This window comes from Cricetulus griseus, chromosome 2, assembly GCF_003668045.3.
Source record: "Cricetulus griseus strain 17A/GY chromosome 2, alternate assembly CriGri-PICRH-1.0, whole genome shotgun sequence".
NCBI lineage: Eukaryota > Metazoa > Chordata > Mammalia > Rodentia > Cricetidae > Cricetulus > Cricetulus griseus.
Window position 1 is genome coordinate 376949659 of NC_048595.1, and position 20480 is coordinate 376970138.

The following is a 20480-nucleotide window of genomic DNA, read 5'->3' on the forward strand; positions in this document are numbered from 1 at the left end:
TTGCTTCTACACAGCCTTCCTTGGAGATTCTGGGAAATTGTATGTCTGAGCCTAGCTCAGCGGAACTGGCCAGGTCAGGTGGGGGGCATATATGAATAGGTGAGGCTTTAGGGAAGGCTAGGGGCAGATGTTGCTCTGTGGGGTCAGCATGTTCCCCTGCCCCAATTACCACATTAAAAAAAGAGCCTCCTCCGAGTAAACCATGTTTATTTTGAACATTCAAATTTACAAAAACAAAAATGGTAACAAAACCATGACACAGATCAAACACACACACACACACACACACAAAATATCTCATGTTACTTATATACAAAATAGAGCCAAGTGAAGGGGGAGGGCAGTGGAGGGCACTCATTTCACAGTGTCCCAGGACAATGACAACAATTTCACATGCGCACTGCTGGCTGCTCAGTCTGGGAAGGAGCCAGTTCCTTACCCAGCAGGGGCAGGGGGTAGGCTGGGAGGTGGGACCTGGGGTGGCAGGCAGCTGGAGCTAAGGGGTGGAGAGGGGAGACCCTTATCTGGGAGAAGATACTTCTCCAGTTTTCTCAGGCCAAAGGTGCTGGGACTTGCAGGTAGGTGGGACCCAGTTTGGGGGAAAAGTGGAGAAGACAAGGCACAGTCAGAGGAGCCTCAAGGGTCATTTGAGCTCCCTGGCCAGGCCTTAGCTTCCCCATCTGCAAGCCAAGGGTTGAGTTCCCTCCCACAGATGCTCATGTCTGTGGTCCCCATTCATGTATAACTGGCAAGATGTTGCCTTGGGATGTGAGAGAGGCCACCACATGCTTCAGAGGTGGGGATCTGGCAGAGATCAGCTTAGAGCACCTGGCATAGGCCTTGTCCAGAGCAGGAGGCTGAGGAGCCGCCACCTCTGCCCTGTCTTCCTGCCTTCACTTCAGAGACACTCCTTTCCTGCCCTGCAAACTGCAGCCCAGGTAGAGGCTGAGGCTTGAGCATAGGTGAGAGATCCTTCACTGGCTCTGAGCCCTACACCCCATCTCTGCTCCTTCTGCACTCTGAAGAAGGTGGCCCCATCCTCCAGGCATGTAACCTGCCTCCAAATAGAAATAGCACTGTCACCAGTTGGCCAATTGATACTGGGCAAGTTACTCCACCCTCTCAGAGCCCTGTCCTTCTCTCCTGCATTACAGGCTAAGAACAGTCCTACCTCTTTATACTGTGCTGTGAGGACAAACCAGACAGTGCAGACAGAGCGCTCTGTAGTTGCAGTGTCTAAGGCTGCCTACAAACCCAGCTCCATCTTCATCAGACCCAGGGGCAACTCAGGGTTTCAGCTGTCCTGTTGGGAGCAGCAGAAGGCATCAAAACAGGGGTCCACATGCTCAGGGAATATTCACAGCACAATAGATGAGAACAGGTGAGGACTCTGGAAATAGAGAGCCAGTCCTTTCCCTAGTGAGCCACACTCAGAGACATGCCCCAATGTCTCCATTTCTTTCTCCTGGGGGGAGGTGGCTGGAGTTTAACCAGGGTGACCTGGCATGGGAATGTGGCAGAGGTGTCATTTCTCATCACCACTGGGACAAAGCAGAAAGGATCAGGATGGTGTGTCTGGTGAGTTCAAATGACCCAGCAGTTTCTGCCCTATCCCTCCTAAGACTCTATCCTCCCAAGGCCTCCTCTAAAGCTACCTCTTCTAGAACAACAGCAAAAGCCTGACGAGGCTCAGAGTCCCTGAGGTCTAAGTTCTGCATCTAGCTATCACCCAGCAACAACTTGAACGACAGACACTTGACCCAGCACCAGAGCTGATATCATTGGCTGTTACTGGGCAACCTGACTTTCAGCAGGTCTGGGTGAAGCCACTACAACTATCTTCAGGAGATGGGAATGGAGGTGCTGAGATGTGTAGTTGCTCTAAAAATGGAAACAGAGAGAGATCTGCAGGCCAGAGGCAAGCCTTGGACAGGCTTCCCTGGCATGGGCTGCAAACTCCCGTTCCTGCGTCATGTCTCAGGCTGAATGGCCATTGGGAGCACAGACAGGGACAAAAGCTGTCGAGGACAGAGGTGGGGGCACCAGTGCCCACTGATTCAGCCAGCTGCGACTGTGGCGGGACTTGGGAGAGGACCAGGAGGGCACTGCATCCTCAGCCATCTATCTGTCCTGGCTCTTCCCTCACAGCCTGAGGTTGGATGTCTCACACTGTGCCCTCTCAAATGCCTCCCTGCACAGGTATAAGCTGGGCTCAAAGACCCTCCAGGACAGGCAGCATGGTATGCAGAAGAGCACTGAGGAGGGATTCAGAAGCACTAGGCCCACCATGTTGTGCTGTGTGATCCTGGGCAATTCATTGCCCTCTCTGTGATCTTCCCCATTTCCCACAAGCAAGAGCTTGCAATGGGTGGCCTTTCTCAGCACTGACATTCTTCTGTGCTCCTGGGGGAGCTGGTAAGAACTCACAGGCAGGGACCAGGTAGCCACTAGCTGAGATACTCTCAGAAAAGCAAGGGTGAAGGATCCAATGAGAGCTAAAACTTACTGGTGTCTGGTCTGCCTTGAGCCTTGTCCTTGACACTGACCCTTTGAGCTAGCTGTGACCCTAACCCCTGCCCACCCGATTACATCTGCTATTCAGTTCCAGAACCTTCTGTGCTAAGTCACTGGGCCTTCAGTGCTGTCTTTGCCTGCTCTGTGCACAAGGTATCATGGTTCATCTCATGTCCTAAGTGGGGCATTCTCAGAAGCAGCCAATAGTATGGCCTCAGCTCACAAAGGAGGAAAGCCAGGCCCAGAAAGGGTTCTTACAGAAGGCCACACAGCAAGTCAGCAGCAGGACTGAGTATGAAACAAGGGGTCCTCTCTCTCACTCAGTGCTCTGTCCTCTCTCTCAGTATCCTCCAGCCTTTCCAGGGCCATGCAAAAGGAGTTGATACCGTGGCTAAGCCACAGGGCTCTGGCAGGAAAATGTCTCCTAGGACATGGTGCCTCTGCTTTGGATGCTATCAGGCTAGGCTAGAGTGACCCAGGTCCTGTCTTGGGCATGGGGGTGGGGAGGTCAACCATGCTGGTGGGCAAAGTTGCCAGTGGGTAGGGGAGTGATTACAGCCCTTTGGCCTCCAAGGTCTTGGTCCCTAGCTGTTAGGTGGGGGCAGGGAAGGGAACATCCTGGAAGGGAACAAACCAACATTCTAACCACAATACACAAAGAAACTGGGGCCAGGAGGGAGCAGGAGATGGGCAATGGGAACGATGATCCTGTAGCCCCTGTGGGCAACTGAGGAAGACAGATGAGGAGGGTCTGATCTCATACATGACTGGCATCCCTTCTACAGCCTGTGTAGGCCTGAAGCACAGGGGATGAGAGGGTCAAAGGCCACCTCTACCCACATCTCCTTGGGGAATGTTGGAATTAGATCAGTCTGATGTGACTGGTGGGGGGACAGAGTGTTTAAGGAGAGAGACCAAGCCAATACATTGCCAAGACAACTCCCCTAGGTTGGAGTAGTTGACTGGAGACACTGGTCCCTACCCAGGCAGCTGAGGGGACATCCGTCCAGGGCAGGGCATTCTGGAGGTGTGGGTGCCTGTGATGGGGAATGGGAGGTATGGACGGGAGTGTGGTAGGAAGGTCAGCACATGAACAGGCTGAGAAGGGCAGTGCCCCTTCAAGGTCCCCAAAGTGACAGGCAAGGGAGGGGTTCTGAACAAGGTGGCTCCTCATGCCTTGGCCCTCCCCTTGCAGACATCAAAGGTGGACTTCTTTGCACCTCCGAAGGTTTCCACCAGCTTATCTTCCCAGGGGAGGACATTGCCCATCAGTGGTCCAGTGCAGTTGGCCATGCCTAGGACCTGGGCAGGTGTCAGGACGTGGTCCCACAGGTTGAACTGTGCAATGTCACCGACGAAGGCCTGGGTGGCATCAAATCGGCCCCCCAGAGTATCCTGAGCCAAGCGACAAAGAAAGGAGAGAAACATGGAATGAGGGAACAAGGGCAGAGGCAACCAAGCTAGGCCCTACAATTGCCAAAGCCAGGTCCTAGCCCCACCCAAGGATGCTTCCTCCCAAGGCTCTAGCCTCACTCTCAAGGCTCATGCCCTTCCCTAGCACCACTCCAAGGTCTCATCCCAGGTTCCCGCTCCATCTGCTTCTTTAGCTCTCAGCTGCCCATCTGCACACTGGTGGGTTAGACAGCATGCTCACTGCTGTTTTTTACTTCCTCTTGATTGCTTTTTAGGAGCTCCAGAGTGTGTAGGATAATGACTTTGGGGGTACATGCTACCTGAGCCTTACCTGTTCTTGGCCCAGGATAAGGATACCATGTGGCTTGATAGGGTGCCAGGCTGCCAGGTTCTCACCAGAGCCCCGAAGTTCACCATCCTGGTATGCAGACCACAGCCCATCCCTGGTAGTCCAGACAATGCAGATGTGGTGCCAATTGTTGTCCTTCAGGCTCAGAGGCAGCTGGGCCACCTGGACATAGGACCCAAACCCGGGTGAGAAGCCCAAGGCTGGAGAAGTGGGAAGGCCTAGCAGCCAGCCTCACAGCTTTCCTCTAGGGATGGAATCCAAGGCCAAATTTGCATTCTATCCATTGTCTTTCTTGTCCTGACTGTCCCTCTTCCCACATGACCCCACCAAGCAGCTTCCTTCAGGTCACTGGAACTATCTTTTTGGTTTTCAGGGCTTCAAGGTCACACATGGTAGGGCAGTGTCTACAACTTTACACACCTAAAACAGTGCCCAGTACACAGTGGGGCTCATACACTAGGACAGAATGAGTCTTGAACTCAGAGGCTGGGTCCTAGTGTCTGGCCCTGGATCTGCCACCAGCCCCTATGTGACCTTAGGGAGGCTGTCTTTTCTTCCAGGGCCTTGTCTATAAAGTGCTAGAGAGCATACACAGTTGCTGCCTCTTCCTGCACCCAAGGCAGAAATGGCTAATCAATCATGAGCCTAGATGTAACCTGCGAGTCTTGCTCATGGTGCTCTAGAAGCCTCTGTTGATGGCTTGTTGATGCTGGTCTGTGAGGTGAACACCACCTGTTGTCTGTGGCTTTAAAGGGCTCCTTTATCTCCCAAATGCTCTGAGATCACGACTCCACAAGGTATTCTCTGGTGCCTGCTGGATGCCAGGCCCCATTCCAGACTCACAGGGTGGATCTGGGCACAGCCTTGAACAAATTTGCCTGCACAGGAAAGCAGGACTCCGGGGACAAAATGGCCTGTGACTGTTCATCTCCACTCTCAGCTCGACTGGATTTTGAATCACCCAGGAGACATGCCTCTGGGCATTACTGCTTGTGAGAGAGTTTCTAGAGAGATCTAGAAGGAGGAAGGCCTGTCCCAAATGTGGCTGATGGGCTGCAGTTCCCAGACTGAGTAAAAAGGAAGAAACCAGCTGAGAGCCTCCATTCATCTCATTCTGCAATGTGACCAGCCTCCTCACATTCTGGCCCTCACAGCTACCGCTGCTCTTGCCACCCTGACTTCCCAAGATTGACAGTACCCCAAACTGTTATGGCAGTGAGATGTCAGAGCTGGAGGATGCAAAGGATGCCAGCGGGGAGGGGTGCCGAGGAGTAGGGTGGGAAAAGCTGCTGACAAAAGCCCCCAGGAAGGGCATCTAATCGGCTATGGCAAACCTGTAAAGACACAGAGGCGGGAGTGGGGAGCAGGGAAGAGCCACCCACCGGCAGGAACAAGGCTGACGGTGCTGTGCCCTGTCCAGGGTGCTGAATTCTCCATCTCAAGGGCCCACTGCTGCCCTCTGCCAGGCAGTAAAGACGAGCCAAGATGAAGGGGTCAGGACAACCCTCTCAGGTGGAGCCTGGTCACCCCTGCGATCTTGAGACCTTAAAGCAACATTACCTTCCTGGGCAATGCCTCCTGCCTCTTGACACCCTGTGAAGCTCCCAGAGGTATAGCTTGTGGGCTGGTCCCAGGCGAGTGTGACCTCTGTTATATGCTTTGGGGATCACCAGCAGCCCACCTCTCCCCAGACAAGCCTTTTAGTAGTTCTTCTTCCCTTCTCTCTCTGCTCAGGAGAATGCACAGGGTTCGGGGTGTAGATGCCTGTAGGCTGGCCTCTAACCACGTGACCTGAAAGTCAGCCTATTTCCCCTTCTTTAGCCAGCTCTGCATCTGGATTGTCTGGAACCATCAGCCCTCATTCCCAGAACTGAACTTGGCACATAGCAGGTGTTTAATGTGTGGTGAGTATGGTGAAGAGGAGAATGAAAATGTCAACCACATTCAGCACCGAGGTAGTGAGGGGCACTGTGCTTTGGGAAGCAGAGCCCACCTTGTCGTTGATCAGTAGTTCCATTGGCTCAAGGCCGGCCTCCAGCAGCACGATCTCATTGGCTTGCCCAGGCACTGAGTAGGAGAAGGGGGTACCCTGGCCGGAGCCACCCGACCTGGAGCGCAGCCACATGCAGGCGGTGAAGGCATAGAGTTCCGGCAGTGCCTTGCGAACACGGGCATACATATAGTTATTGCGGATGGGAATGCTGACCCTGAAGGCATCAGGGGGACTGTAGGCCGAGGACCCTGGAGAAGGACAAGACAGGGTCAGTGGGCGCCGTGCAATGAGGGCTGATGGTTCCAGGACCCTGGGGCACAGGAGTGAGGGCAGGGGTGGGGTGGGGGTGCCAAGTGGTTTCACCTCGTCTGCTTTTGCCTCTGGGTTGAGAGGTGTGACTAAAATAGGCCCAGGGGCTCTCTCTGGACTTCAGATGTCTCAAGTTCAAATCTTGCCATCACCTCTTTCTGACCTGTGAGTCTCAATGCGATAAATGAAACCTCCTTGGGCCTCCATTTCTTCAGTAAAATGGGCTAATGACACGTTCTCCATTCTACACTGTGAGGCCCAGAGTAGGCTCACCAAATACAAGTTATAATCATGGCTATTTACAGTCACTCGCCAACTTAAGAAGCATTCCCCAGCGCTCCATGTGTGGCAGGCTGGCTCTAAGTACCTTCTGCCCATCACTTCCTTGCAAGCTTGAAAGGCAGGCACTGTCATGCCTCAGTTTTCAGGTATACCTGGGCACACAAAGGTTATTTTCTCAAGGTCACAAAGAAAGCAAGCAGCAGGATTGGGATTTGAACAAAAGGTCAAAGACTCAACTTAGTATAGAGACAGGGATGGAGCCCCAGGACAGGAGGTGATGGGGGGAGAGAGGGAGCGTTTACCATGCCTTCCCTCCTCTGTCCTGCAGGCAGTTAAGAGAGGACAAGGCACTTCCCCTGGTCCTCAGGGGTGGGGGGAGCACAGTAGCTGGACTGAGGGGACAGAGACCACTGCTGAAATTCAAATACTCAACTAGGTGCCTCCTTGGAGCTCCTCGGGCCCACTGTTTCCCTACAGCTGAAGCCAGCATGGCCCCTTGGGTCTCACAGGTACTTGCTTTTCCTGGGCTTAAGACCCCTCTTTCAGGAAGACACCTGAGCCACTCCTAGCTTCCCATCTCCCCAGCTTGCCCTTACAAGGGCCCATGATAGCTCATACACCCCTAATCCTGTCTCCATCTCTCATGTGAAGACAGTGAGGCCTGAGGAAAGAAAATGACCTTTGAAGGTCACACAGCAACAGACTTGGAACTCGGGAGACCTGATACCTGCACCTACACACTGTCCATTCTCTGACCCCCTGAGGGCTACACAAATGACAGAAGGCTGGCAGATTAGTAATGGGTGTTAATTGTGGACAGCTAAATGCATGGGCCATGGAGTCTGAAGGATTTGGTCATAGGTCTAGACCATCTACTCACTGGCTATGTGACCTTTGACAAGTCACTTGACCTCTCTCAAACTCACTGTCATTAGCTGTGAAAACCCCTGCAGCTACTGCAGATTAAGTCAGTCAGCATGTCATTGCACAGCCAGCTCCTGGACCCAGCAGAACCAGAAAATGACAATTAATTGTCGGCAGTAGCTTTGAGAGTGACAGCAGTCTCCCAGCAGGCTCTTTTTCTCATGTACCACAGCCTCTGGAAGTTGCAGCCAGAGACGAGGGCCTGGCAGCTCAGCAATCTGCACTCCGGGACCTACCATGCTCCAGCTCTGCCACTCGACCCTGCAGGGCATCCAGCTCCTTCTCCACTTCCTGTCGCTGCTGGTGGCTGCCATGACTGAGGGCAGCGCGTTCCTTCTCCAGCGCCAGTACCTTTGCCAGGAGCTGGCCTTCTAGCTCATCCATCTTGGTGTGCAGGGCGGTGGGCACGGCTGGGGCTGGCGCCGAGAGGTTCCCACGGACCGGGAGCTCCTGCTGCTCCAGAGGAAAAGGAAGGATAGTGATGTCACATGGAGATGCCACCACTCAGCCGGCCACCATAGGTGAGCCTAGCTTCTGGTAGGCAAAGCTGGGATAGTGAAGCAAAGGCAAGCAGCCTACCCACAGACAGAGCCTGCATGCAGAAGGGAGTGGGAACCCATACATGTTCAGCTTTGTAGTGGAAAAGGACCACACTAGGGGCTTCTAGAACCTTCTATGGCTGGGCCCCATGACACAAATCTCCCTCCAAGGGCTGGGACACAGTTGGAGGAGGGCAGAGCCTACTATAATGCATTTGTGACCTGCCAGAACAGGCCTGCTGCCAGGCCTTCTGGATGGGACTCTCATATCATTATCTTGGGATTTTGGTAATGATCCTAGACTTGAGTGACAGCCACAGACTCAAACCCAGCTTGGGAACCAACCACCTGTATGATGCTGGGGAAACCTGTAGAGTATCGTGAACTCATTTCCTCATGAGACAATTGTACTGTCGTCTTGGAACCATTCTGGGGAGGATTATGTGGCAAATGTCAATAAACAGAGCCTGCTGGCACCAACGTCCATCTCATTCAGGGTGTTCCAAGTCAGGCTCTGACACTATCCAGCCCAGGATGAGGAAGTAGTCATAGTTTCTCTTTGTCCCGTCTTAAACCCTAGTGGGCAGATACGAGGCAGGCAGGCAGGCAGGCAGGGCCACATGTTTAGACTGAAAAGGACACTCTCTCTTGAATACATCACAGTAGGTGCTCATGAACATGGCAGGTGCTTGTGGCACCCAGCAGGTGCTCATTCGCGATTGGTCAATGAACAAAGTGGGAGGACTCTCTGAGCAGAGGTGAGGGCCGAGTTTGAACTTGCCTCAGACCTCCAGTCCTTTGATGCAATCTCACACCTCATATGGGAGCCACTCGGCAGAGCTGGGGACAGATGGGACATGGGGGATGCAGGACTCCCAGGGGGATTCATGACAGATGCTGAGAGGAGCATGTGGCTGCGGGTGGTGAGCAGGATGGAGAGCTGTTTGAATCTTTAGTGCTCCCTGTGACTGCAGACACACGACTGCAGGCTCCCTGTGACTCCCACTGAGCTTCCCTGCCCTGATAGATTCAGGGAATGGTTGTGGCTTGTGTCCCACTGCTGCCTTTCAGCACAACCCATGCACCCAAAACACTGTGGCTGACACACACCCAAGCGAGGACAGAACGGTGGCACCAGGCCATCACCCCTGCTGATGAGGGACAGTAGCAGCGCTGAGGGTAAGGCCCTGCACCTCCTCATCCTGAGGTCACATCACTGGTTGTCATAGCAGCTCTTGTGCCACAGAGTATACTGACACAAGGGACACACTTGTCTCCTTATCACAGGAAAGGTTAAGAGGTATATTCACTGTCACTAAGCAAATGACAAGGCCAGGGCTGGGTCACCTAGGCCGAAAGGGTCCTTAAGTTGTCTTCAGGGGCAGGGACAGTGCCTTGAGGCTTGGAGTGCTCAAGGGATGTTGACAGACACTGTCCTGTTTCTAGCTGGGTGTCCTCCTTCCCTACTCCTGGAGTGACCAGGACACTGCAGGGTTTGGCTGCTTCCTTCAAGGGGACACACATGTGGCGGGGGGTGGGGATGGGGGTGGGGGGCGTACAAACTGTTCTTTGTTGAAGCACATGTTTGGTGGCACCAGGAAGCCAGGGAGGAGGGGGCTCAGGGGGTAGGCTGTAGCCTACCCCCACCCTAGCATGTGAATCAGAGAGACATGACGCCCCCACCCCGCTTCCATCTGCCACAGGCACAGGCTGTGTGGCGTGGGCTCCGGGACTCGTGCCAAGTGGGCCCCAGCCTGAGACGGTAGGGGGACAAGCAGAGATGATGTCACACTGTCCCCCACTCATTGCCTGATACGGTAGGAAGAGAGGGCTGGACTCCAGGTGGGCTGTTGAGAGCCTGTGGTAGAGTTTATTATATCTGGGCCTAGAGCCAAATCCCAGGGTTCTAGGCCAAGCTCAGCCATCATGAGCTAATGGGGATGGGGGTGCAGGTGGGGGTGGGAGGCTCCTTAGTACTCAACAGGGAACGCCACAGCAGCAGCATGGATAACACCAGACATGGGACAAACACTTCTCAGCTGTTCCTACCTCCTGAGGACCAAGTTAGAGACCAGGGTGTTGAGGCTCAGAGAGGGTAGGCTGCCTGCCTGAGATCACACAGCAGTCCTGTGCCCACTCCTCGTACCAACCCTCACATTCTGAGTCTCAGTTTGTTCTCCTGCAAAGTGGGTATGTAGTGTTGCCCTGGCTGCTAAGAAAGCCTAAAGGGATGGTCTTTAGAGGCCACGAGAAAGCCAGGAAAGGCAGTGAGTCACACAGTGGACAGCCTTACAGAGGGCCCTATAGGAGGCTCCTACCAGTGTGACATGGCTGAGGTGCGGAAAGAATCAGAAAAGCCAACTGCCTTGGCTTCAGGCAGCAGCTGCTTCTTTTGTGACAGTAGTGGAAGGGCCTGACTTCGGGGTCCATGCAGTCCACCCTCCCTGCTCAGCCCAGGTTCTGAAGACAGTAGTGCAGGCCTCTCCACCCAACTGTGCCCTTATTCTGCCAGCTCACACCCTGGCTCCAGCAGCTGTGTGGCTTGTTATAAAAAGATGCTGTACCTCAGTTTCCCTGTCGGCACAAGAGTAACATATTATCTCAGAGCCCACAGGGGGGCAGGCTTGGGAGCTAGGTGGAGTGCTGGCTATTGTCTTTGCACCAACAACACTACCTCCCTATGTTTGTTTTTTTGGGTGGTTCTTTTGCCTTTTTGTTTGTTTGTTTTTGCTTTTTCAAGACAAGATTTCTCCATGTAACAGTCTTGGCTGTCTTCAAACTTGCTTTATAGACCAGGCTGGCCTCGAACTCACTGAGATCTGCCTGCCTCTGCCTCCCAAGTGCTAGGATTAAAGGTGTGTGTTACCACTGCCCGACCCTCACTATGTCTTAAAGGGGCTGGAGAACTTAGCTCAGTTGGCAGAGGGTCCCAGCACCGCATAAAGCATGTGTGGTGGTGCAGCCCTCAGGAGATGAACTCAGGAGGGTCAGATGTTTAAGGTTATCCTTGGCTACATATTGAGTTCAAGGCCAGCCTGGGTTACATAAGACCCCATATCAAAAATGTCTTGAAAGGATACACATTTTCCCATATCCAGTCCTGAAACAGTTTGTCAAATTGTTACATTGAAAGATAAGCTAGGCACAGGACGGTCAGCTGTTGGCACCACCAGATGTCAGGTGACTGAGACAGGAGGTTCAGGCAGAAGGCGGGGGTGAGATGTCGATTCAGAATGAGGTGCCCATGCCCCAACACCCCAAATCCATCTCACCCTGAGGCTTCAGCACATGCTGTTCCTTCTGCCAGGCATACTCTTCCTGCCCCTCCCCGTCCTCACCCGAGAGAGCGCCTGCTCTCCCAGATGGCAACTTCCCTCAAGCCAGAGCCAAGATACTCGAAGAAAATAACAGGGTTCTAAGCTCTGTCAGGGCTTCTGAGCCCCCCCCCCATTCACTCGTTCATCCAGCCACAGTGTGTGCCCTGGCTATGCAGTGCCTGCGTGACAGCCATCAACTCATTGCCGAGTGGTCTGCACAGCTGCTGTATTTTTCATTTGCAGGATCTGTGGACTCCAGCAAGCTACTCGACCACTCTGACCCTCATGGTTGTCATCTGTGAAAGTCAGGCCATATTTTAATACTTCCTACATTTGGGGTGCAAGTGGTGAGATGTAAGGCAGGATCTAAGATGGTGAGCCACAGGTGGCCCTTGAGCAGTTGTTACTATTACTTTTATCGTTACTGAGGGAATAGGGAGATGCCGGAGCTGGTTGGATTGATCAAGAAGCCTACTAAGGCACCTCTGCACAACCCTGATGATGCCCAGCCTCTCCTGATGTCCTCAGGAAAGACAGGGACCCCCATCTTGGCTCAGCCCCACTGTGGGCCTTGGACAAAATCCCTTAGCCTCTCTGATCCTATTCCCCTGGGTAGAGCTATGGAGGACACATAAGTTCAACAGTTGTCCTCAGAGTTCAACAGGGATAAGACACTCAAAGCATCCTGGGCTCACTCTGTTAAGTTCATTCCTTTGTGAGCAGCCTAACCTTTGACTTCATCCCACCATGGGCAAAGACTTCTGGAATGGCACAGTCCCTGACTGAATTAGCAGAACCATACATCTTTAAACCATGAGAGAGTCCTGAGTACTTTACACCCACCAGCTCAGGAAAGTTTTCAAATGACCAAGCCTGGTGGGTGAGGCTTGCTCCTGGGTGGGCGTGGAAAATTTTACAGCCACTTTGGGAAAATGTGTCACAGTATCTACAGATGCTAAATATATGTCCTTGCTGGCACCCAGGCATCCCACTGCTGGGGACAGGGCCAGCAGAAAGGAGGGCCGATGGCCACCCAAAGAAATCATACGGTGTTCACAACAGCTTCAAGCTAGAATTAGACAGAACCTGAACATCCATCCTCAGAACAGGCTAGCACTGATGGTGCCTCTACACAGTGACAAGTGGCCACTGCTACAGACATCTGACTCAATGGCACAGGCAAAAAGCCACTCAAGGTTCAACTATAAGCAAAACTCATTAATGGGTTGGGTATAGTGGTACACACCTTTAATCCCAGCACTGGGGAGGCAGAGGCAGGCAAATCTCCGAGTTCAAGGCCAGTCTGGTCTAAAATCAAGTTCCAAGACTACACAGAGAAACCCTATCTTAAAACACACACACACACACACACACACACACACACACACACACACACACACACACACACACCAAACAATCAAAACAACAAAATTCATTAATGGTGACCACAGCCAGAATGTGGAGGACCCCAGTGACTTTGGGGGGCCCAAGGGAGCCTTTAGGACCTGAGAAGGCTAACTTATCCTGGGAGTGCTTTCCCAGAGGCACCCACATATATCTGCCCAGACCTGTCCACTAGGGATTTGTGTCCTTTATAAGTGAGACGTGAACCCTTACAGACCATGGGTGTCTGGTAGAACACAGAAATAAAAAGCAATTGTGCCTCTGACCCAGCAGGAAGGGCCTCTCTTCCCGGAAGGACAAGAGACTTTTTAAAAGGGTGTGTGGTGTCTCTTCCCATTCAACAGATGGGGTCATTGAGGACCAAACACAGGAAGGTCTGAGGTCACAGCAAGAGGGTGGCAGATACAAGGTTTACAAAGCCAGGCTTCTTGCTAGGATGAAGGTCTACCACTTACAGACTCAGTTAGGGGCCTTTCGCAGCCTAGTTCATCCATTTTACAGACATGAAAACTGAGGTCTGGAAAGGAAGTGTTCCAAAGAATAAGTGTGTCCCATGCAGCTGCCCCACCTGGGGCCATTTAGAGCTGGCAGGGTGTCTAGGAAGCACCTGCTGTTACAAGTTTGTTAGGCTTTTTGAGATGGAATCTCATGTAGCCCAGGCTAGACTTGAACACATCATGTAGCTGAGGATGACTTTAAAAGTCTCATCTGTTTGTTTCTGCCTCCTAAGAGTTAGGATTACAGGTGTGTACCACAGTGTCCCATTTATTGTGTGCTATTGACCCAGAGCTTCAGGCATGCTTGGCAAGCGTTCTACCAATGGAACTCAACCACAGCCACTCCCTGTAGAGTTTCTACAAAGGGAAATCCTGACAGGGCAAGGGGCAGAGGTCTGCCTGTGATGCATCCCTCAGACTCTGAGCCTTCTGGTCTCTCTCCCCAAAACAGAAACATACATGGCCACTGAAGAAGCCAATGTATAATACATACCTAAAAAGGGCCGGCTGCTCCCACCAGCTTAGGGGAGCCTCCGTGCTGTTAGGGCCAGCCTCTGAGACCTGGCCAGCACCATGCTCACTCTTAGTCCCCAAAGATGAAGGTGAGCAGGTGGGAAATGTCTGATTTCTGAGTGTGGAGTCAACATGAAGACCCAGATAGAACCTTGGAGCTAGATACTCATAGGCCAAATTCTGGCTCTGATGCTGGGTGACCTGGGGCCAGTGTTTCAACCTCTCTGAGTCTGGTTTGTTTGCAAAAGAGGAACAGTTTCTCCTCTGTAGTGCGAAGGGAGGATTAATGAGAAGATGTGATGCTCCGGATACTCGGTAAGTGCTTAGTAATGCAATGAGCATTGTTAGGATATCAGCGAGCGAGCGTGCGAGCGAGCGTGGCTTCCCTGAACCCAGCACGGCTTGGGATTCCCATCAGGGTGCTCTTCACCATGGCTCTGCTCCAGAGTGGGGGCAGGGAGATGGATCACAGGGCTGTGCCAAGGAAATTCTGTCTAAACTAATCCTGAATCTTCACCCTACACATACACTAGCACAAAGATAGAACTCTGGGACACACCAGCATGGCCGGGTGCCATGTAAGTAGACCAGCTCCTTTGGAAAGTGGTTCTTGGCCATAGTCAGAAGAAGTCAACTTCCTCTGACATGGGAATGGCACTCAGGGGACTTCAGCTAAAGGCTCCATTCAACAGACTGAACCACAGCTTGCCAAAGGGAGGAATCAGAGGCAATTTGTACTCATCCCCAGAGGCTAGTGATGATGGGAAAATGGTAATTCTGTCCTAGCCTGTTCCAATGCCTGCTGGGGGACTAGTATCAGAGGGCTGCAGAAGAGCAGAGAATAGTGAGATTAAGAAATCCCGAGCCGCCCCCCACCCAGCGTGGTGGATGCCTTTAGTCCCAGCACTTGGAAGGCAGAGGCAGGCGGATCTTTGTGAGTTCGAGGCCAGCCTGGTCTCCAGAGCGAGTGCCAGGATAGGCTCCAAAGATACACAGAGAAACCCTGTCTCAAAAAAACAAAACAAAACAAAAAAAATTTTTCCCCCAAACCTGTTGAATTTTTTTCAGTGAATAATGAGAAGTAAAAAAACAAAACAAAACAAACAAAAAAAGCCAATGCTTTCTCTGAAGCCCTTAGGCACAGCTCCCACCTCAGGTGGGTATGAGGAGGAGGCCATCTGATGTCTCTACCTTCTTCCAGTCTCTACTGTCTTCCATCCAGTCAGGTCTGGCTGGAAGGGGCAGGGTGACCCAGAGGTACACAGGTAGGTGGCGATGGGGGGGAGGGGGCAGTCATGGTATGGCCAGGGAAGGCCTCTGGGAGGAAGGAGTCTGGAGCAGGTGCTGTGCATGTGGGAAGCTGAACTGACCCAAGAGAAGGTGGGGGAGATCTGAGAGATAAATCCGGGGAGCCAGGCCAGATTCAAGCAGGTGGCCAAGTTCAGGCTGAGGAGTGTGCTCCCATGAAGGAACCCCAGGGTAGGAACACATCCAGATGTGCCTGGAGGTGAGGGACCAGCCAAGAGGCAGGCGGGAGTGCACACAGAGATGCAATCAGGGTCTGTGGGTCATGTGGAGTGAGCATTAGAAGCCCCTGGGTGTGGCTCAGCACACCCAGGGGACCCAAGAGGAGACCACCCAAGAAGGATCTTGAAGCAGAAAGAGATGCTGTTGTATAGTGAGAAGGGGCAGGTAGATGCAGCCAAGAAGGGAGGGGCAGGGGGTGTCAGATGTCAGAAAGGAGCCAGCAAGGCAAACACTGGAAAACCCCTTCAGGACAAGACCTCTGGGGACTTTAGCAACAGTGAATTCAGGGGGACTGCATCAGTGACAGCAGACCCTGTAAATCTGGGACTTTTGCCCAGATTGGATGAGAAGAGAAGGGAGAAATATATCTGTGGCCTAGAGATGCAGGAGTCCCCCCCACTGAGAGTGGCAGAGTGACCCCCAGAGATTGACTCTGGCTGCTGCCAAGCTCAGAAACCAGACCTAGTAGCTCCATGTCCGCTGCACTCAGCAAACCCAAGAAGGAGAATATGGGGAAGCCGGGGCTCCCCAAGCCTGGGAAGCTGGCCCTCTGCCAAATCCCATGCACCAGGATCCCTCTCCTTAGCTGGTCAAGAGCCAGGTTCCAGGGAGCAGGGCCAGGGTCAGCCCAGCTCTTCCAGTCACAGACGTGGGAGGAGCCACCTGTGCCATCTGTGGTGTCAGGGTTAGGGCAGAAGGGAAAGTTGAGGGGGAAAAAAATAAAATAATTTTCACTTGAGTACAATCTTCTTAAGGGAGAGTTTACTCTCGATTATGTTTGTACTTTTTTGATTGGAGTTCTGGTGAGGCGTAGAGTGTCACAATGCCCATTGTACTTGGTCTTTTTCCTGCTCTTGGATTTTGGAACCTCACCCCTGGGCAGGGGAGAGGGGTGCTGGCCTGGCCTGTCTCCCCTTCTGCTGCTCAGCTCAGGAGGTTCCAGCTGGATTTCTTCATTTCCAAAAAGGGAGTAGAAACCTTGGGCGTGCTGTGGGGAGACTGCAGTCCACCTTGAAGGTGGGGGTGTGAGCAGCTGACTAGTGGTCTTCTGGGCTAGGTCCTACAACTTTCCCCACGGGTATCTCCTCTTGCACCCCCAGATTGAGCTTGGAATGATATGCATACTTTCTTTCCCCACTTAGTTCTCTCAGGTTCTCTCCTTACCTGGTTTCAGCCTGGGGGAGACAGCAGGGACTATAACATAGCATGTGTCCTACCTCTCCTCTCAGTGGTGGACCTGTCCATGCCTGGACAGCCCATGCCTGGAGATGGCCAAGGCTTCCTGGCTGTTTGTCCTGCCCAATCTGTCTCACTTATACTTTGTAACAGGGAGAAAAGGAACCATAATTATAATCAATCAATGAGCTTAGCATCATACACATATTGAAGAGTCATCCGCTGACTCCCCAAGAGCCCAGAGCTTCAGGTATAGGAAGCTGGGCGTGGCCGGAGGGTGGGAGGTGGTGCGGGGAGCTAAGGTTGGTGTTAATGGGCACTCTTGGTCATGAGAGGAGCACTTCCTAACAGTAATGAGTGTGGGGCGGTGCTGCTCTGGGTTCCAGTAGAAAGACATCTAAGGAGAGCCTTCTTTGAGCCAAACATCCCCACACCTGCCTCTCGATCAATTTCCTCTACAAGTGGACACTGTTCTTCCACTCGAGTGCATTGGTCACCGTAACAGGCTCCCACCTGGGATTCGGATCAAGATGCTCCCGTAGTGCCAGACAGGAGCGTGCACCGGGTGACCAGAAGGCAGCCCAGGACCCGGGACCAGCGCGTCTCAAGCTGGGCAGAGTCCCCCACACCCTGTGTCCCCGACGGCGCGCAGCTCACCTCGATGCGCTCGATGCGGTCCCGCAGCGCGCGCACCGCGTCCTCCAGCTCCAGGAGCAGCGCGGGTGAGTCCCAGGCGCCGTCGGCCATGGTGTCGCGGCGCGGCCCCGCATCCTGGAGGCCGCGTGGCAGGCCGCTCTCGCAGCGGCCCAGCTTGCCTGTGAGCTCGCGGATGGTGTCCCGGTCTGCGCGGATGCGCGCCTCCTGCTGCAGCGCCGTCTGGCGCAGCTGCTCCGCCGTGCTCTGCAGCAGCAGCAGCTCCGCTCGCTCGCCCGCCGCGTCCCCCTGCTCGGTCCCCGACGGGCAGGCGGCTGCTAGCGGCGTGCAGAGGAAGCGGCTGAGCAGCGGCCCGGGCGGCGGCGGGAAGACGCTGGCAGCAGGCTCTCCGGGCAACGCCGAGGGCCCGGCCGAGCCGCCAGCGCCGTGCAGGGCGCTCAGGCTGCGCTGCGGGCCCGGGGCGCCGGCGGCCGAGGCATTGTCGGTGCCGCCGGGCAGCGCGCGCGCGGGGCTGGCCGCCAGGGGCACGCTGGCGATGATGCAGATGACGGCACCGAGGAACGCCAGCATGCCCGCGGCCAGCAGCACGGCCAGGAACTTCAGCGTGAAGCGCGGAGGGGGCGCGCTAGGCCCCCGGCAAGAGCGGCGGCGGGGTCGGGGCGCGGGGCCCGGGAGCGCGGGAGCCGGAGCGAGAACCGGAGATGTCGCCGCGGCCGCTGCTGCCGCCGCTCTGAGGCCGGGCGGCGGGAGGAGGAGAAGGCGGGCGCGGCGGCCCCGCCCCACTCGCTCCCCCGGGGCCGGCCGAGGCCCAACCCCGCACCCGTTCCGTGCCGGGAGCCCGGGTGCGTGCGCCACGCCCAGGACTTCATCTCATGGGAAAGGCAGTGACTGGATGGCTACCCGGCGGCTGGGTTCCAGGGCGACCGTGCTCTCTGGGCTCTGGTCCTCTCCTGGTCCCCTGGAATGCGGACAACTGAGACCCTGCGGGGCTCTGGACTCAGCATGCCGCAGATTGGGTAGCAGTTAACACTCAGCATGAACACGCTCACGATACAAATGAGAAAACTGAGGGCTCTGGGCTCAGCATGATGCAGGCTCGGTTGCAGTTAACACTCAGCGCAAACAATCTCAAGACACAAAGAGGAAACTGAGACCCATGGAGGCCAAGTGGCAACCCAAGGTCACACAGCTAGTATGCATTTGGAGCAGCGTTTGAGGCCAGCCACTCTGCCTGGACAGGACTAGCAGGGTGGGAGTTCGGGAGAAAAGAGACAGCCTTCAAGGTGAGGAGGCGATTTGACCTAACCTATTTCTACTGTGGTCACCTGAGTGTCACCTGCCACCTCCAAACTTGCTAGCAGAGCAGGGTTCACTATTCTCCATCCCTGGGACGGCACTCTCATCCAAGTCCTCAGGCCTGCAAGCATTAAGGTTCCCAGAGGAGAACCCCCTAGCTCGCTGCAGCCTTCATCAGAGTGGCAGGTGGGAAGCAAGCTGGTGGATGCCAAGACCAGGCAGGAGTGGGCTGTGTGTGTGTGTGGAGGGGGGGTACTTTATCGTGTCTAAAATGTCTATATATACTCTTTTGAAAATTAACTTCTCAATTAAATATTTTAAAAATCTTGACACCGTTTCCAGTCCAGCCCCAGCTCCAGCCCCATTGTTCTGCAGGCTGTCTCTGCCTGGGGTGGATTTCTGAGCTGAAAGAACTCTGGGAGGCCCTGATGGTTCCTGCTGCAGCCTGGGGCTCATGGGAACTGCCCACTGAGTCCTGATCCAAGCCTTGACCTGAAGGGAAGGCCACCTCAAAGTCTCTGCCCCACAACTTTGAGTGTGGACATGATTGGATGGGGGAACAGGACATTCCTGAGAGTGACCCTACCTGGCCACTGACATCCTGTGGATGGTCCATTGGCATGTGTTCTAACTCTCTCCCCTCCCATCTGCTCACTCACCTCCTAGTCAGGGGTTGTTGTCCAGATCTGGGTGGTAAGCAGCATAGGAACCCAACCAATGCAGGGCCTGCTCATCATGAACACCCAGAGCCGGATGAGTGGATAGGAGTTAGTAACCTGAAAACCAGCCCAGGCATCATGGCTCACAGGAAGCATCCCCAGCTGGAGACCTAGCTTCAGATCTTTGGAGGCAAAATCAGACATTGGGCCCCTGGAAGCTTCAGGGGGTGCAGAAGACATCACCACCCCATCTGATTCTAATGTATCCATGAAGATGGACAAGCAGACAATATCCCCAGGGGAAAATGTTCCATCCCCAGATGGAAGGCCAGGAGAAGCCAAGAGGAAGCCACTACGAAGAGCAGTACAGTTAACTGTATTTTGAGTGTCATCAGCCACCCCAGGAGTCTGGAGACAGTTGAGATGAGTATAGGGGCTGGAGTTGAATCTCATTTAAACTAGTCTGATAATGGCTCAGCATGACTATTAAGACAATGGTATGAGTCACACCTCTGCTTCCCACCAATGGCATCCTAGCTCTTGTCCAGGACTATCTTTCCAGGGATGTATATATGGTAAATGGCCTAGGAAAACAGAGTGAGTGTTGCCCTCAGAGAGCAGGTTTGCTTGTTGATCAGAGTACAGTTCACATCTCCAGGACCACAGTTGGTTGGGCCGGCTTGTAGCCCATCAAAAGAAGACCAAGGCTCAGTGTATTGTCAGTACTGCAGACCTAGTGTGTGTGTCCATCTAGGGTGCCTGTGAAGGCACAGGGGGCTATTGCCTACAAGCAGTAATGTGAGTGACATGAGTGATGAAGTCTCCCTCTGCCCCACCCCAGGGGGAGGGTTCTTGACTCTTCCCCAGCATCCATGAAGCCTGCTAACTTGCTGGTTTGTTTTGTTTGTTTGTATGTTTTTGAGACAAGGTCTTTAAATGTAGCCCTTACTAGCTTGGAAGTCTCTATGTAGACCAGGTTGGCCTCAAACTCATAGGGATCCCCACACTTCTGCCTGCCATCACACCTAGCCCTAACTTGCCAGTTTGCAGATGAGGTGAGTCTCAGGCCTTTCACCATTCTTGACACCTTCTCTGTCTCCCTCCTCTAAAATGA

At 53.8% G+C, this 20480-nt stretch overlaps 1 protein-coding gene across 1 annotated transcript; it reads right to left on the bottom strand.

Moving 5' to 3' along the window:
• Positions 1-190: 190 nt before the first annotated feature.
• Positions 191-19570, bottom strand: Nptxr (neuronal pentraxin receptor). Its single transcript, XM_027403771.1, has 6 exons — positions 19423-19570; positions 17415-18280; positions 8021-8237; positions 6270-6517; positions 4259-4438; positions 191-3909 (listed from the first exon to the last, which is right to left on the bottom strand). The coding sequence occupies exons 1-6, from the start codon at positions 19568-19570 to the stop codon at positions 3685-3687; spliced, it is 1884 nt and encodes a 627-aa protein (XP_027259572.1). The 3' UTR covers positions 191-3684.
• Positions 19571-20480: the final 910 nt, after the last annotated feature.

Bases quoted from the DNA above. Each gene is read 5' to 3' on its own strand.
- Nptxr (XM_027403771.1), bottom strand. From the start codon at position 19,570: ATGTCTGATTTTGCCTCCAAAGATCTGAAGCTAGGTCTCCAGCTGGGG. The intron at 6,518-8,020 runs GTAGGTCCCGGA...GTCCTTCTCCAG, and splicing joins AGTGGCAGAGCTGGAGCATG to GGTCCTCGGCCTACAGTCCC. The intron at 4,439-6,269 runs GTGGGCTCTGCT...TCCTATGTCCAG, and splicing joins AACTACTGATCAACGACAAG to GTGGCCCAGCTGCCTCTGAG.